At 38.4% G+C, this 15,995-nt stretch overlaps 1 protein-coding gene across 1 annotated transcript in view; it reads right to left on the reverse strand.

The window, feature by feature from the left end:
* The window catches only part of RANBP3L (RAN binding protein 3 like), a 48,563-nt gene that overhangs the window by 13,554 nt on the left and 19,014 nt on the right, over nucleotides 1–15,995 (reverse strand). The window contains exons 5-13 of the mRNA XM_032206409.1: nucleotides 14,447–14,521; nucleotides 13,148–13,219; nucleotides 12,320–12,444; nucleotides 11,745–11,848; nucleotides 5,815–5,890; nucleotides 4,573–4,672; nucleotides 3,367–3,497; nucleotides 2,354–2,474; nucleotides 1,628–1,770 (exon numbers count right to left, since the gene is read on the reverse strand). Of these exons, the coding sequence (XP_032062300.1) occupies nucleotides 1,628–1,770; nucleotides 2,354–2,474; nucleotides 3,367–3,497; nucleotides 4,573–4,672; nucleotides 5,815–5,890; nucleotides 11,745–11,848; nucleotides 12,320–12,444; nucleotides 13,148–13,219; nucleotides 14,447–14,521 (947 nt within the window). The remainder of the gene's footprint in view (nucleotides 1–1,627; nucleotides 1,771–2,353; nucleotides 2,475–3,366; nucleotides 3,498–4,572; nucleotides 4,673–5,814; nucleotides 5,891–11,744; nucleotides 11,849–12,319; nucleotides 12,445–13,147; nucleotides 13,220–14,446; nucleotides 14,522–15,995) is intronic.

Raw genomic sequence — 15,995 nt, forward strand, 5'->3', positions numbered from 1 at the left:
CTGAGCGAAGGAGAAGGATCGCCTCTCTTGACCTGCTGGAGATACTTGGTCTAATGCAGCCAAGAATACAATGAACCTTCTTAACAGCATGTTGCTGACTCATGTTCAACTTCATGTCCACTAGGACTCCTAGATCCTTTTCTGCAGAGATGCTTTCCAGCTGGGTAGCTCTCAGCACATACTGGTGCCTTGTGTTGTTCCTCCCCAGATGCAGGGCTCTCTTCTTCTCCTTGTTGGACTCCATGAGACAGGTGTCAGGCCACCTCTCCGGCCTGTTGAGGTCCCTCTGGGTGACTTACTCTGGTGAGTAAGCCACTCCCCCTATTTAGTGTGTTTACTGTGGGTGCATTTTATAGCATCATCCAGATCATTAACAAAGATGTTAAACAAGGCTAGACACAGTATTGATCCCTGAGGTACTCCACTCATTATTGGACTCCAACTAGACTTTGTGACAATGACTACTACCCTCTGGGTCTGGCTGTTCAGCCCATTTTTGATCCACCTGTCTGCTCCTCCAGCCCATACAGCAACAGCTTCTCTTTGAGTTTCTTATGGAGAATAGAGTCAAAGTTCACACAGGATAGAGTCAAAGGTCACACGGATAGAGTCAAAGGTCACACCCACTGCTCTCCCCTCATCCATCAGGCTCCTCATTTCATTATAGAAGCTTATCGGGTTGGTCAAGCATAAGAGTTGCAAGTACTGTGTCTAGAACCACATCTGAAAGCTGCAGCCTTGTACCTAAGTGACTTACAAATGTTTTTGTAAAGAACAGGAAGTGCTGCATACCACTGTGGAATAATATTGATTCCATCAGTGGTATGTGTACCAGAGTTTGGAAGTGGCTGTCCTAAGGCAATAATCACATCTTCAGACCCTTTTTTAAGTACCAACGGATAGCAGTGCTAACTCATTTTGTAATAAAAGCTATGCAAAAGCTAAGCTAAGCACAGCCTGACAGAGTATAAAATACTACTTGCTAAAACCAAAGCCTCAGCAAATTTTCAGAATCTTAGATGACATGAGAATTCTGGGAATACTCAGCTCTGGTGAGGCCGCACCTCGAGTACTGTGTTCAGTTTTGGGCCCCTCGCTACAAGAAGGACATCGAGGTGCTTGAGCGGGTGCAGAGAAGGGCGACGAAGCTGGTGAGGGGCCTGGAGAACAAGTCCTACGAGGAGCGGCTGAGGGAGCTGGGCTTGTTCAGCCTGGAGAAGAGGAGGCTCAGGGGTGACCTTATCGCTCTTTTTAGGTACCTCAAGGGAGGCTGTAGCGAGGTGGGGGTTGGCCTGTTCTCCCACGTGCCTGGTGACAGGACGAGGGGGAATGGGTTTAAGTTGAGCCAGGGGAGTTTTAGGTTAGATGTTAGGAAGAACTTCTTCACTGAAAGGGTTGATAGGCACTGGAACAGGCTGCCCAGGGAAGTGGTGGAGTCACCATCCCTGGAAGTGTTCAAAAGACGCTTAGATATAGAGCTTAGGGATATGGTTTAGTGGAGGGCTGTTAGCGTTAGGTTGGAGGTTGGACTCGATGACCTTGAGGTCTCTTCCAACCTAGAAAAATTCTGTGATTCTGTAATTCTGTGAAATTCTGTAATTTGGGTGGATTTTTATCTTTTGATTACCTGAATTAGAAATACTTGAACAGAGTGGTCCTCTTGGTCTGTTGCAGTGAAGCACACGCTTTTTCTGTTTGCTCTTTTTATTACCATTTGATCCCAGAGTCTGGTGTTGAGAATCAGTCTCAAGCTGCCTTGATTTCGCATAACTAAAATAAGAAGATTCATATAAGTAATTGGAATTATCTTCCTTTTTATAGCATTTTTCTAGCACTTCTATACAACTAAATACTTTCATGAATTATTCCTTTTAATTTGGTCTAAAACCTGATGTTGTTAGATATTATTTTAAAATTCTTTTAAAATACCAAAAATATATTAGTTTCTTTAATACATTTGGAACGCAGACCAAATAATCTGCTGAAACTGTGCAATGCAATACAAAAATGACAGCACAGTAAAAACAACATTCTTGAAGTGACTTGAAACAGCGCTCCTGGAAAAGAAGAATCAACAAAGAGCAAACTGTCACACTGGTGACTGAGCTAAAGATACATTGCAGTAGAAACACACAGAACCTAACAACAGTAATATGCCTGACTGCAAAAACTGAGTGAAAAATGCCCAGGCAAGGCAATGCCTCAGTCTTTAGTGACAAAAAGACTCAGCAAGTTCACTTAAATAAAACTAGCTACTGAGTTTTAAATGTCCTGAGATAAATTGATTCTGGGCAGCAATAGTGTAAGTTATTTAGTATTTTATGCATGTGTTACTTTGTTATTCAATTCTTACTTAGCCTTGATTGCAACATTCCACATTTATTGCTAGAAGTATCATTAAGCCTGAGAGATCCTCTGCCTCTTTCAATCCAGGTTAAAGAAAGCTTATTAAATATGAAGAGCTTGCAGTTAATCTGAAAGAGAAATACATGATGGAAATTGCCAGCCAATGTTAACTTTACTGTTTCTAAAAGTTTATGTTTTTAAACCTTATAATACAGCTTTAAATATGTTAGTATGTCTGTATACAGGACAGTTTTATAGATACATCAACATTATTACTTAAAATGAAATGAGTCCCTGACATGTTAGTCTTTGAAAACAGTCAGCATGAATGTCAGTTTACTTTTTCAATTATTTCATCTGCATTAACTCTTCAACTGCGATATCCACTAACATAGCTGAATTTGTTGCAACTATTTCAACCTATTACCTCTCTCATTAAAAACATTATGTAGCCCAGTATAGGAGGATACCAGTACTACTAAGAGAATACTACCCCACAAAGAGTAAGACTTCCATGTTCTGACAAAAGATTTCATCAATGCTAAAACTATGTAACTCTAAATTTTAAGATTTTTTAAACCCTATACGTCTTTGCTATTGTCTGAGAAAATACCAGTTTGAAGATGAAGAATAGCAAAATGCATACTGCTAGACGAGAAAGATAATTGGTATTTTAGATGAATTATAAAACTAATTATTTTGATAACATTTTTTTTTCTGTAAGTTTTATCATTAAAAAAATCTTCATTTACTTTCAGTTTTGATGTTTCAGTTAGTGCTGGCATGCTGTGAAGATGCTTGTAATATACAACCATAGAATGAATTTTGAAGGGGACTACAGAATGAACAGACACAATACGAAAATTTTCAGCCTATGGAGAAATAAATTAGCATAGCTATATCTTAAAAAAAAAAATCTAAAATATAAACTGATGTTCTGATTTCTGCAATCTATAATAGATCTGGATGTTCTTTTCAACAACAAAACTGCTCATCACCAGGGCTTGATGAAATACACACCTGTAATACATTGTGTTCTGCCTCTTCTCCCGTTATAACTTCAACTTTATCTAATAGAACTTTCTCCACTGGCTTGGAAATACAAGCAGATGTTGATTCAATTAGTGTTGTATTCCTTAACAAAGCTGTTTCTGTAGGGAAAAAAAAAAAAAGCAAATCCTGTCTGTAAAAGGAATATTTATAGCGCATATAACGGCCCGTGACTTCCGTATTCCCTGTGTCTGTTATCATTAAATGCCATTAATAAGCTTTTGGCCAAAGCAGCAGATAGAAGAGAAAAAGGCTGGAATACTGCAAAATGTCACATCTATTTAGGCTTATTTTTAATTGAATAGGGCTCTCTGCAGGGGAGAGGCCCAAGGGACAAGCTGCAGGAACAAACCCTAAACGATTAGAAGTTGATTTTCCAGATTAAACTGGTCTGTCATACTGCTGTGCAGTTTGATAATAATGAAAGGCATATGTCCCAATATTCAGAATAGTAATACATATACAATGACTATTTGACAGGAACATGAAAGGACAAAATTTGAAAAGAGCATACGCTACAAAAAATGAGTGTTTGCATAATCTGTTTTCCACGTCCTTTCTTTTTTTTTTTGTCTTGGAAGAATGCTTCTACAAAATGAGATGACCCAATACATACATTACCAGAAAGAGATGTAAAATTTCAGGAGGGAGCTCAAGATGGGGACCTATTTGGAATTCCCTCAAACAGTCAATGTTTATGTGGCTTGCCTAGCAGAAAAGCTGCCCATCAGAATCACAAACAATCCCTGAAGTCTGTCTGCATAGAATTTTTAGATCTACTATAAGGGTATAAATAATGAAAAGTATTTTATATGAGAAAAGTATTTTACATTTACATTTTACTGCAGATAGTTTGAAATTGTAGTTCAAAAATGCAGTCTGAAAGATGTTCACTAAGTTCACTGCACTTTTTCAAATAACAAATATTTCTGGAAAACTCTACCCTTTCATGTATAACTTTGATTATTCATTTTGAAGTTAGTCTGGTTTAAGCATCATAAAACAAACTGTTGCTGCTTTCTAAGCGTAGACTACACATACTGCAATAGTGTACTAGTGACTGGACACCTTGGTAATAGATGAAAATTACTGAGCACCATTCATCTGACAACCTCTAAGACACCCTCGAACATAAAATACAAAAGTTAACTGTACTTGTTTGCTGAGTATGCTTACTTGTTTGTGGACTAGCTTGAAAAGATTCTATGTATAAGGATGTTGTTTCTCCTTTACATGAATCAGCTTCATTACATGGCTTGGGATGCTTTTCAGGGCTCTAAAAAACAAAGAAAGATAGAAAGAAACAAAAAAAAACAAAACAAAACAAAAAAAAAAAAAGAGGAGAAGTAAGAATTCCTATTTAAATGAAAGGGCTATGTTACTTGTTATCAAACAGACCACTGAATGTTTGAATTCACACTAAGGAGATGATTAAGAATTGTAATGTATTAAGAACAAACACCAACACAGATGATGCAATTTCAACGTTATTTTATTGTCATAAAATCAATACACAATCCTCCCAGGAAGAATGGCTTCTTTGTAAGGACCCTGGACTAAGCTGTAAATCTACTGAAGGACTTAGATTTTTAAGTAACAGCTAATTTCCAGTTTAAGCATTTAAACCCCAGAATAACTTAAAACTCCCAGTCACCACAAACTTAACCTCAGCGGAATTAAAAATTTCCATCTTTCGATTTTGCAGAATATGTCCTAAGTCTAAGAAAGTGCTCCTGAGAATAACTGTGGCTCAATTCCCATGCTATACGTATATCCTTGTCACAAGCTGTAGCCCACCCCTACAGTTCCGAAGCTTTTTCACTGACAGATATGCAAATTGCTTTCACTGAACTTCTAATAGAAACTGAAGTTCAATACCACTTTAAGCGTTACAGTCTTCAGCTTGGGAACCACCTTGTTGTCATAAGTTTTTTTTCAGACCTTGATCCATTAAGCTGTCTCACAGCTGCACAATGTATCTTAACATGGACAGTATCTAGGATTTGTTTTCAATTTTCCTCTCTGCCCAACAGAATTCATACTAATTTCTCCTATCTCTTAACAACTATGATCAAAAATGTTAGAATGCTGGGGAATACATTCTTTCCTCTCCTATTGTGGCTATTCTGCTTTATGTGGAGTATTTAAACAAGCCTTTTACAGGTAAAAAATGAGCAAAAGAAAGGAAATGCATACTGGTATGGGTTTATAGTTATGGTAGTTATTTAGGATGGGAAAATAAGGATGCCTACCTCTCCTGAAGAAAATAAATATTATCTCTTCAACAGCCGTTAGAATCTATCTACTCACATCTTAAAAAGAAAGGAGGAGCTAAAAAAGTATTAATCTCTGAAAAAATATATACTCTTTAAGTATGTTAATCTTGATAAAAAGCCTGCAAGCATTCACAGATCTTACCAGAACTCTCTCATCCATGTTTTCTCCAAACACAAAACTAGAATTGCTGTTGCATAATACACTTCTGTTTTCTGTTCTGTGGGAACAAAATAAGGCTGTGATTTAGAACTATTTAAATAATATAATTTCTTTTACAAGTATAAATATAGAACTAAGTAAAGAATAAAAATATGTTCATGCATTTACTTTGCCACACTTTACATTCTTAAAGACAAACAAAAAATGACCTCTTAAGCAATCAGATAGACATAATCTTCAAGAGAATCTGAAACTGTTCTCTTCATAACATTTGAGAAAAGGAACATATAGGATTACATGAAGATTACCAAGGATGTTCCTTGAAAGCCAAGGACAACAAGCAAAAGAACATGCCCTCTCCTCCTCTGGGAAGTGTTCTACTCTAAAGCTTCTTACTCTAGAAGCTTTAAAGAGTCACATTTGTTTCCCTATTTTTTGCACCATGAAAATGTACCATTGATAAACAACTATCCCTCCATGTTGATGCAGCTCTGGTGCCCTACAGAATAACCTACTTCTCAGTGCCTCACAGGCCCTCCTTGGTCATCCACCAAACAACTTAGAAAAGCAGACAGGCAGTGCATTCTAATACACTTTTAATTCAGATAAATACTGCAAAAATATGTAAAGGTATTGTAGCATCAGAGAATTCACAGAATCACAGAATTTCTAGGTTGGAAGAGACCTCAAGATCATCGAGTCCAACCTCTGACCTAACACTAACAGTCCCCACTAAACCATTTCCCTAAGCTCTACACCTAAACGTCTTTTGAAGACTTCCAGGGATGGTGACTCCACCACTTCCCTGGGCAGCCTGTTCCAATGCCTATCAACCCTTTCAGTGAAGAAGTTCTTCCTAACATCTAACCTAAAACTCCCCTGGCGCAACTTAAGCCTATTCCCCCTCGTCCTGTCACCAGGCACGTGGGAGAACAGACCAACCCCCACCTCACTACAGCCTCCTTTAATGTATCTGTAGAGAGCGATAAGGTCGCCCCTGAGCCTCCTCTTCTCCAGGCTGAACAAGCCCAGCTCCCTCAGCCGCTCCTCATAGGACTTGTTCTCCAGGCCCCTCACCAGCTTCGTCGCCCTTCTCTGCACCCGCTCGAGCACCTCCATGTCCTTGTAGTGAGGGGCCCAAAACTGAACACAGTACTCGAGGTGCGGCCTCACCAGAGCTGAGTACAGGGGGACGATCACCTCCCTAGCCCTGCTGGTCACACTGTTCCTGATACAAGCCAGGATGCCGTTGGCCTTCTTGGCCACCTGAGCACACTGCTGGCTCATTTTCAGCCAACTATCCACCAATACTGCCAGGTCCTTCTCTACCTGGCAGCTCTCCAACCACTCATCTCCCAGCCTGTAGCTCTGCTTGGGGTTATTGTGCCCCAGGTGCAGGACCCAGCACTTGGCCATGTTGAACTTCATACAGTTGGCCTCAGCCCATCGGTGCAGCCTATCCAGATCCTCCTGCAGAGCTTGAATTGTAGTATCATAGAATCAAAAACTGACTTGGGTTGGAAGGGACCTTTAAAGATCATCTAACTCCAACCTCCCCAGTATGGGCAGGGACACCTCCCACCAGCCCAGGCTGCCCAAAGCCCCATCCAGCCTGGCCTTGAGCACTGTCAGGGATGGGGCAGCCACAGCTTCTCTGGGCAGCCTGTGTCAGGGCCTCACCACCCTCTGAGTGAAGAATTTCTTCCTTATATCTAATCTAAATCTACATTCTTTTACTTTAAGACCATTACTCCTTGTCCAATCATTACACACCCTGGTAAGAAGTCTCTCCTTGTCTTTCCTGTCAGCCTCCTTTAAGTATTGAAAATCTGCAGTAAGGCCTTTCTGGAGCCTTCTCTTCTTCAGACTGAACAACCCCAACACCCTCAGCCTGTTTTCATAGCAGAGGTGCTCCAGTCCTCTGATCTTCCTTGAGGCCCTCGTCTGGATTCCTTCTAACAGGTCCATGTCTTTCTTGTGCTTGGGGCCCCAGAGCTGGGTACAGAAATCCAGGTGGGGCCTCACAAGAGCAGAGTAGAGGGGGAGAATCACCTCTATCCACCTGCTGGCCATGCTTCTTTTGATGCATCCCATGATATGGTTGGCTTTCTGAGCCACAAGTGCACATTGCCAGCTCATGAGATGATATCATATGATAGCACATGGCTTATGATGAGATGTAACTAAAACAGGAAACAAAGATCTTTACGTTCTTCAGTGACCTATTCTCCAGATATATTTAAGATGAGAAGTGAAGAAAAGTAAGTATTTACAGTCCTGTGACACTGACTAAATAATAGTTTTGGGGGATACAGATTTGGGAGAAAATTTCCCACTGTAGATAAATTATGTTACAACTAGGATCTGGAGTTTCTTGAGTGTGACTAGTTTTGGCAGAAGCTACACTAAAACAACACTTTTTCTTTTCCCTTTCCCCTTCTTACCATCTTAGGTTTTCCAGGTAAAAAACATTAAGTATTTTTATTGAATTGCCTCCCCGAGCTTCACAGCTCTCAATTAGCTTCTTGCTTCTCAGGAGGTTTTAAGAGAATGCTTTTTGCAATAGTGATACAGTCACAACTTATAAAAAGCATATTACTTGTGGATCACAATCAAGAATATTTTAGTATAAATTGAGTTGTGATTATTAATTGTGATTACTGCTAACTCGATTGCCATTTTAAATTAACAAGATCCATTTTTTATAAAATTCACTAAAAAAGTCCTTATTAACTTCTTTATTTGGAAATTGTTCCTGCTGGCATTTTTTGACAATAGGCCTACAGGTTGTTCATGCTTTCTGTAGAACTTATCACTGTATCTCTCTTGCTGTCACAGTCAAAACCATTCTTGTCTCCTTCTGTTTCAGAAGGAAGATTTGGCAGGAAGACAATCTGATGCTCTGACACAAAGTACATACCTCAGCACCACTTATCAAGTCTCTTCTAGAGCACTTATCATCCTTGGGAGGGCTTAGTGGCACTTATGTCATGCAGAGGATATTCCTGTTAATAAGCTGGGTTTGCTTCTACAACTTTGATGATATGTGTCTACAACTAAGTCTTTGTGTTCACAGTGACAATGTGCTTGAAATCTCTTCATGTAGTATGAAGGAATTCAGTAGTTAACAGTTAATTCAGAACCTTACACTCACAGAAATAATACTCCTTAACTATTCTTCATCCATATTTGATGTGTTACAAACACAAAGAGGAAATAAAATATAAAAAGCAGAAAATCAGTCTCTTTTCAGCCTTGAAGTCTTCCCTACAGATTTTATGCCATGAACAGGGAATCTGAAGTATGTTTAAACTAATTACTTTCTTATCCTTTAGTAAAGACAATTTTCCATTAAAATTCAATGAATTGTAATCAATTTCCATTCTGAGATTTCATTTGCTACATCCAGGCTACTCTACTAGCAAAAGAGTAAGGATAGCATTCTAGAAGAGCTGAAAATCAAAAACTAGAACCTTGTCTCAAATAAATAATGCAGGAAACAGATTTTGATTATTTTGAGAAATTTAAGAAAAAAACAATCTGTCAGGATCTTTCTTTTTGCAGACAATTAAATTGTATGTGCCAGCCTGAGAGTCTCATTAAAACCTCAATACCCTTATGTTGCTGCAGGGCAAGAACAAAATGTGCCAGGATGACACTGACATGGAGATGCAAATCAGAGACACTGAATTCAGGAAACTAACACTAACAAGGAAGAATCAGAGAAGGAGCAATGTCTATAGGACACTGGAAAGATACCATGGAGAGGGAGTAGATTCAGATACTCCGCTGCTCCTTCTCAGAGTGTCCAGAGGGTTCTGAGTAGCTGCCACTTCTAGTGCTGGCTCTGATGCACTGCAAGGTTTTCAGGCGAATTATTGTTCAAAGATGAATACAGGAGCAGAAGTCTGCATTCTCCCAACATTGTATTTCTGTCACTTAGAAAAAAATGTTGTCTTTAAAATGTTAATAAATTTTTTTTATTTTTAATTGTTATTATTATCCATAATATTTTAATAATTTCAAATTTACTAATTATTTACTTAATAAGACTCAAGAAAATCAGTAAATTTCTCCTCTTTAGTTTATTGCTGTAAGCTACAGTCAGTTCAGGAAATGGAACTGTTGGTGGTTTCCTGTGATATCAACAGCTGCAGCAACTGCAGAGGACTAACAAATTATTTTCATTCATCTCTTGACAGAACTGTATCACAGAGAAGAACAGGAGGAAGATGGGGGAAAGAAAAAAGATTTTTATGACACGTTTTTGAGCAACGGACACTCAAAAGAATGGCACTAGCCCTCTCCTATAATCTTGGAAGACCAGAAAGCACCTGGTCATATTTAAATTAGTATTCAGCTTGGCAATTAAGTCTACATTTACCACAATTCTGATATACAAAATTAATCAGGCACAGAATACAAGGAGATTTGTAATCCCTTTTTTAAAAAAAGAAAAGGAAATGAAACACTGTAAGAACTTTTAAGTCCTGTAGCTTGTCAGTACTGAAACACTGCATAGCATTTCTCTATTCTTCTACTTCAGAAAACAAAGCCACTCAAGCCTCTGTTCCCAGATGTTGTACAGGTGACAGAAGGTAAATGGACTTGGAATATTGGTTTAAATTTTGGCTTAAAATCAACTGATTTTAAGGCAGGAGCATCTTCCTTTAGCTTTTCTAATATGTACATTACCATCATTCTTAATCTGCTAAAAACATAGCATGTACTCATAGGATATCATCACAACGTTAATTGTGATAGAACAGGGCAGGCTGGCTCTTCCAAAAACAACAATTGAGCCCTCTAACAATGTTCTTCTTGTTGATAAGTATTGAGAATCTAAGTTGCCTGTGCATATAAAATTTCTTGTCTCTTCGGAAGCCTGGCACTCTGCATCCCAAATGTGTGTGCAAGACTCTTTACCTGTGGTCCATCAGGCTCTGAAGAAGACTTGAACAGATTCCTTTGCAGTCAACACGCTCTCTGCTCTCATTGGGTGGGAGGGGGAAAGGATGCAACATCACAGATTGTTGGTTGTGGTCCTAGCAATTTTGAAGTACCGTTCTTTAATCAGTATCTTAAGGTATACTCCAGATGATCACAATTTCCAGGTAAAAAACTTTAACCAACCATCAGGAAGCAGTTTTAATACTCATGGGATAACCTGTCTGCACTAAACTGGTTAGCTGACAGACCGATAGCATTCTCATGATTCTCCAGAGAGAAGTGAGCTCTCAAGTGCCCTCTTTTGCACTAGTATGAGTTCCTTCAGTTATATACAGAAGCAGTGGTGAGAGAAAGCGTCCCAGTCCAAAGAAATTAGCTTCCTCATGCAGAAATTCAAAAGTCCATCCTGGAGAACCTGTGCACAAAGATGCCACCCTATCACAGTCACTGCAGCTAGTTGTTCATGCCAGAAATTCCGGTATGTACATGGAAGTAGCACATCAGCTGCAGCATTCACCATGTCTTCCAAAGCAGTCCTGCATGGTCTTCTTCATGCATTCTGTGTCCAATATGTTTACATATGTTGGTAATTAATGATTTTCTCTCCATCTGCTTATGAAATGGGCAGCTATGCAATCAGAACAGAGTTCTCCGAAGAGAAAACGTGATTGTAAACATTCAAAACCAAGACATATTTTGAATTGACAAAGCTGCATGAAATGGCAAACCAAAATAGTTTCTGGCTTGGGAGTTGCTAAGGAGAAATGAACTGTTTCCTGGCAGCAGTCCATTCCTTATGGTGTACAGAACTCATGTCAGCACCCACAAATCTTGGCACCACACACAAATACCAGTGAGTACTGTGTGGATGTAGATAGGCTTAGTACCATCTTAGACATGTAATACAAAAGGGCAGGCCATAGGCAGAGTGACAAAATAGTGTAAAAATATAATAAACTTACCGTGTTGCTTTAGAGCTAGAAGGATTCATGGTAATAGATGACCTTGCTGCTGTTTTAGAACTTACTGAATTCTCAGTTAAGGAATAAGAGCTGTCTTCATGTAACTAGGAATAACAGAACCAGATGAATTAATCAGTCCAAGTTTACTTTCTGCTCTAAACAGGTCTGCTAGAAATCCAGAGTCACTGAGGTTTATATATGTGGTAGTTAGCAAATCTTCCTCCAACTACGTATTAAGCCAGTGCCCTTAATCAAAACATAAAAATGTTACTTTCTAAATAAGTAAAATATAGATCCCCAAACTTGATTCACCCACAGAAACCTGGTATCTGAAAATTGAGACAGACTGCAAAGAAGACATGTTTTTCTAAACAGGGTTAGGACCAGTTTAACAGTTCCCACTGTAATCAGTGATCCATCAATTCCACTCAAACAGATACAGGAAATTCCTTGAAAATCATGCAGTGGAATAATTAACCACTTTTAAACAGCACTGATTTTTCATTTGTTTTTTGTTCTTTAATTTGATTGAGCTCCAAACATAAATTAGTCAGTAAAATTACTCTTCCTTTTACCTGAATATGTGCTTCTTGCTTAGTCATTAGAGATACTACAGGATTTTCAGGACAGGTCAGGGCTTCTGGGGGTTGTAGAATGGCAGGTCTAATAACATTCCGCAATTGACTTTGTAACAAGGATCCTTGCAAAATACAAAGACAAAATATTTAAACAGAGACTTTTTCTCCACATCTAATTCATACTAATGTGTCTTGCCTCTTTAACTGAAAACTTCAAAGCATACTTAAATAACATTTATTGTTATTGTTTCTGTGGTATATATTCTAAAAAAAAATAATACCTCTAAAACACATACAAGTCTGCTGTGACACCAACTTATCAGGATAACAGGGTGATGCATTATATAATATATACATATATATATCTAAATAAAATATATATTTATATTTAGAACCTAAATATATATTTGGACCTAAATATAAATACTAACCTATTCATATTTAGGTTCAAACAAATCAGTAGTGTTTTGTGTTAGACATGTCTTCCAGTATTTCAGATTTAATCCTGCACCTGCAGATGCCAAGGGGGGCTCTTCATTGACTTCTGAAACAGTAGAGTTTTATCCTTATTCAGTCGTTTATTAGAAATGTAGGATTTCACTATGCAAGGCCATATTCATTCCACTCAGGAATTAAGTAGTCAGAGCAGAGGCTCAGACCAGAGCTCACAAGATATTTACACTGTTAAAAAAGTAACTGATGAACCTCACAAAGACACTTGGCATATTACTCAGTCTACAGGAGAATTGACATTTTTATCTCTTCTGTATCCTTTAAGAACATCTTTGTGAAGCTATAGTGAATAAATAATGCAATGGTAATTACCTTCTTTTGTAGTTTTGACTTCAGTGTTTCTTCGAAGGAGAGCTGAGGTCATGAATATGTTGTTCTTCTTTACTAAAGAACATGGAATTAAAACTTAATCAAAAATGAAAAAGTTTAAATTATTAATTAATGATTTTGTAAGTGCCCTCCCTCTCTTACCTCCCCCCCCCCCCCGGCTTCTTTTGGTATTATCCAAGCAATATCTTAATCTTAAGTATCATGGGTCTTAAGTACCATGGGTTTTCTGGCTATGCCAGAGATACAAGTCTTTTGGATATGAACAGATGCTTTAATCTCAAATCTTTCTTCAGCTTTCAAAACCAGGAAATCATGCATTTTTGCTGCTGGTTTGCAAAAGCCATTGAAATAGCAATACAACCTAGTCCCATCTCATGCTTTTTTAAAATGAGTAAATGAGACCTAAGAACATGGAAATAAATTGATGTACCCTGCCCTGTTCTAGTCAAAAGGCTTTCATAACTTACTGCAGTGATGGCATTGCACTCCTGATACTTTCACTGTTTTTACAAAGACACAACATGCCAGCCAGAAACATGCAAGTAATAGTAAACATGTACCATGTCCTATAAAATTACACACAACTGATACTCTACACATGATCACTGCTTTTTCATTGCAGGAAGAATGTCATTTGTTGCTGTAACAAAGCCCCGTAAGATCCCTTTAGAAATCCCTTACATGAAAGTCTGTCAAGGACCTGATCCTGACAAGAGACAGACTAGGATTTCAGACCATGCTGTCTTCCCCATTCTTAGTAAGTGGGAGAATGCTCACAAGGTCACTGGTGAGATGGAAGACAGGTTCCTGGGATAAAAACGACACTCCTATAGGAACAACTACTAATAAATTGCAAGCAAACTAATTCATGTAACTACTTTAACTTCATTCTGTGTTTTTTTCAATTACTATTTGTACCTCATGCAGTAAAATGCCTACTTGCAACTTATTTAAAGATTCATCCCCAGAAGTGCATGATTCCCTAAAAACAAATTCAAATAACATCGTGCTACCAATCCTCCTAAAATATTCCTTTCTCCTCTTCACTACAAGCCCAGCCCAATCCTGTCCAGATCTGTCCTACAGAAAAAAGAACTTCTGCAGATGTCTTTATTGTAGCTAACTACTTTTCTACACAAATATTTTATATTTTAATATATTTATTTTTATTATATATATTTTTATTATAAATATTTTATTATATTTTATATTTTATATTATATATCGTTTTTTGTTGGTTTGGGTTTTGTGTTTGTTTGTTGTTTGGTTTTTTTTAATTACCTGGCTGGGAGGGAGGGAAGGTAGGAAGGATGGTAAAGGAAGATGATCTCCCTCTTTTCTGAGCAAGTTTTGTATCTGAAAAGACAATAAACTGACATTATTCTTTTTATTTGGAGCAAAGAGATTAATTTTAAGGCTAGCTAATTTCATGTCATGTCTTAACTGGCAGCAGAACAAATTACTATATGCCATCTACCAGCTTTCTGAAGTAGACCACTAGATTATGTTTATACTGCTGAATCAGAGGGGTCTCTGAGGCCAAGTGCTATAGCCTGGTTCAGGCACACTGCTTACAGCCACTCTACAGTCTACTCTACTCTACTCTACTGTCTTGGAGATTGCCTGTTAGAGAGGTTCAAAACAGAACCAGGGAGTAAGCTACTGGTTAATAGTGCGACCAGTCAAGAGAACTAACACTCATACTTGCTCTAGTACCCTGATTTATTTTTTGATGTAGGCAAACTCTAAAATTTCTACCATATGTATGATTTTTTGTACTTTATTTTGATGTAATTTTCAGGGTAAATCCAACATAGATTATCTTAAATCCTTTTAGCTATGTTTAGGTGTGTCACAGAACTAAATAAAAATAAAAGCAAAAATTAAAATAAATATTAAAAATGAAAACTATAAATACAAATATAATTTACACAATTCATGCCTAAATCCTGGAGAAACTTCCCAGTTCCTATGCTAAATAAATACAGTAAAAAAGAGATTAGTCCTACTGCTTAGTAGCCTTCAGTGACTTGTCTGCATTTCCCCTGAATATCATGGAATCAACACACAATCCTTAAAGGGACTTTGAGGTCACCTGTCAGCTGGATAGAAAGAGGGTCCCTTTGGAAAACTGCTTTACAGTTTCAGGGTTTGCTCAAGGAACATTGATCTCTTCCACAAACCAAGACATCTGTCGTGGTTTAACCCGACCGGCAGCTAAACACCACGCAGCCGTTCGCTCACCCTCCCCCCCTCCCTCTCTGGGACGGGGGAGAGAAATGGAAAGTGAAGCCCGTGAGTTGAGATAAAGACAGTTTAATAAGACAGGAAAAAAAATAACAAAATAATAATAACAATAATAATAATGATGATACAATGGTGATAATACGAAAGTAATAATAGTATGTACAAACAAGTGATGCACAATGCAATTGCTCACCACCCGCTGACCGATGCCCAGCCTAACCCCGAGCAGTCCGGCCCCCCTCCCCCCGGCTAGCCACCCCTATATATTGTTTAGCATGACGTCAGATGGTATGGAATACCCCTTTGGCTAGTTTGGGTCACCTGTCCTGGGTCTGTCCCCTCCCAGCTCTTACTGCACCCCCCAGCCTGCCCGTTGGCAGGGCAGAGCAAAGGCTGAGATGTCCTTGGCTTAGTATAAGCACTGCTCTGCAACAATTAAAGTATCGGGGTGTTATCAGCACTCTTCTCATTCTAAGCCAAAACACAGCATTCCACCAGCTACTAGGAAGAAAATTAATTCTGTGCTAACTGAAACCAGGACATCTATCCACCCCTTATTCCATACCATTTATGTCATGCTCAG

This window comes from Aythya fuligula, chromosome Z, assembly GCF_009819795.1.
Source record: "Aythya fuligula isolate bAytFul2 chromosome Z, bAytFul2.pri, whole genome shotgun sequence".
Classification (NCBI taxonomy): Eukaryota; Metazoa; Chordata; class Aves; order Anseriformes; family Anatidae; genus Aythya; species Aythya fuligula.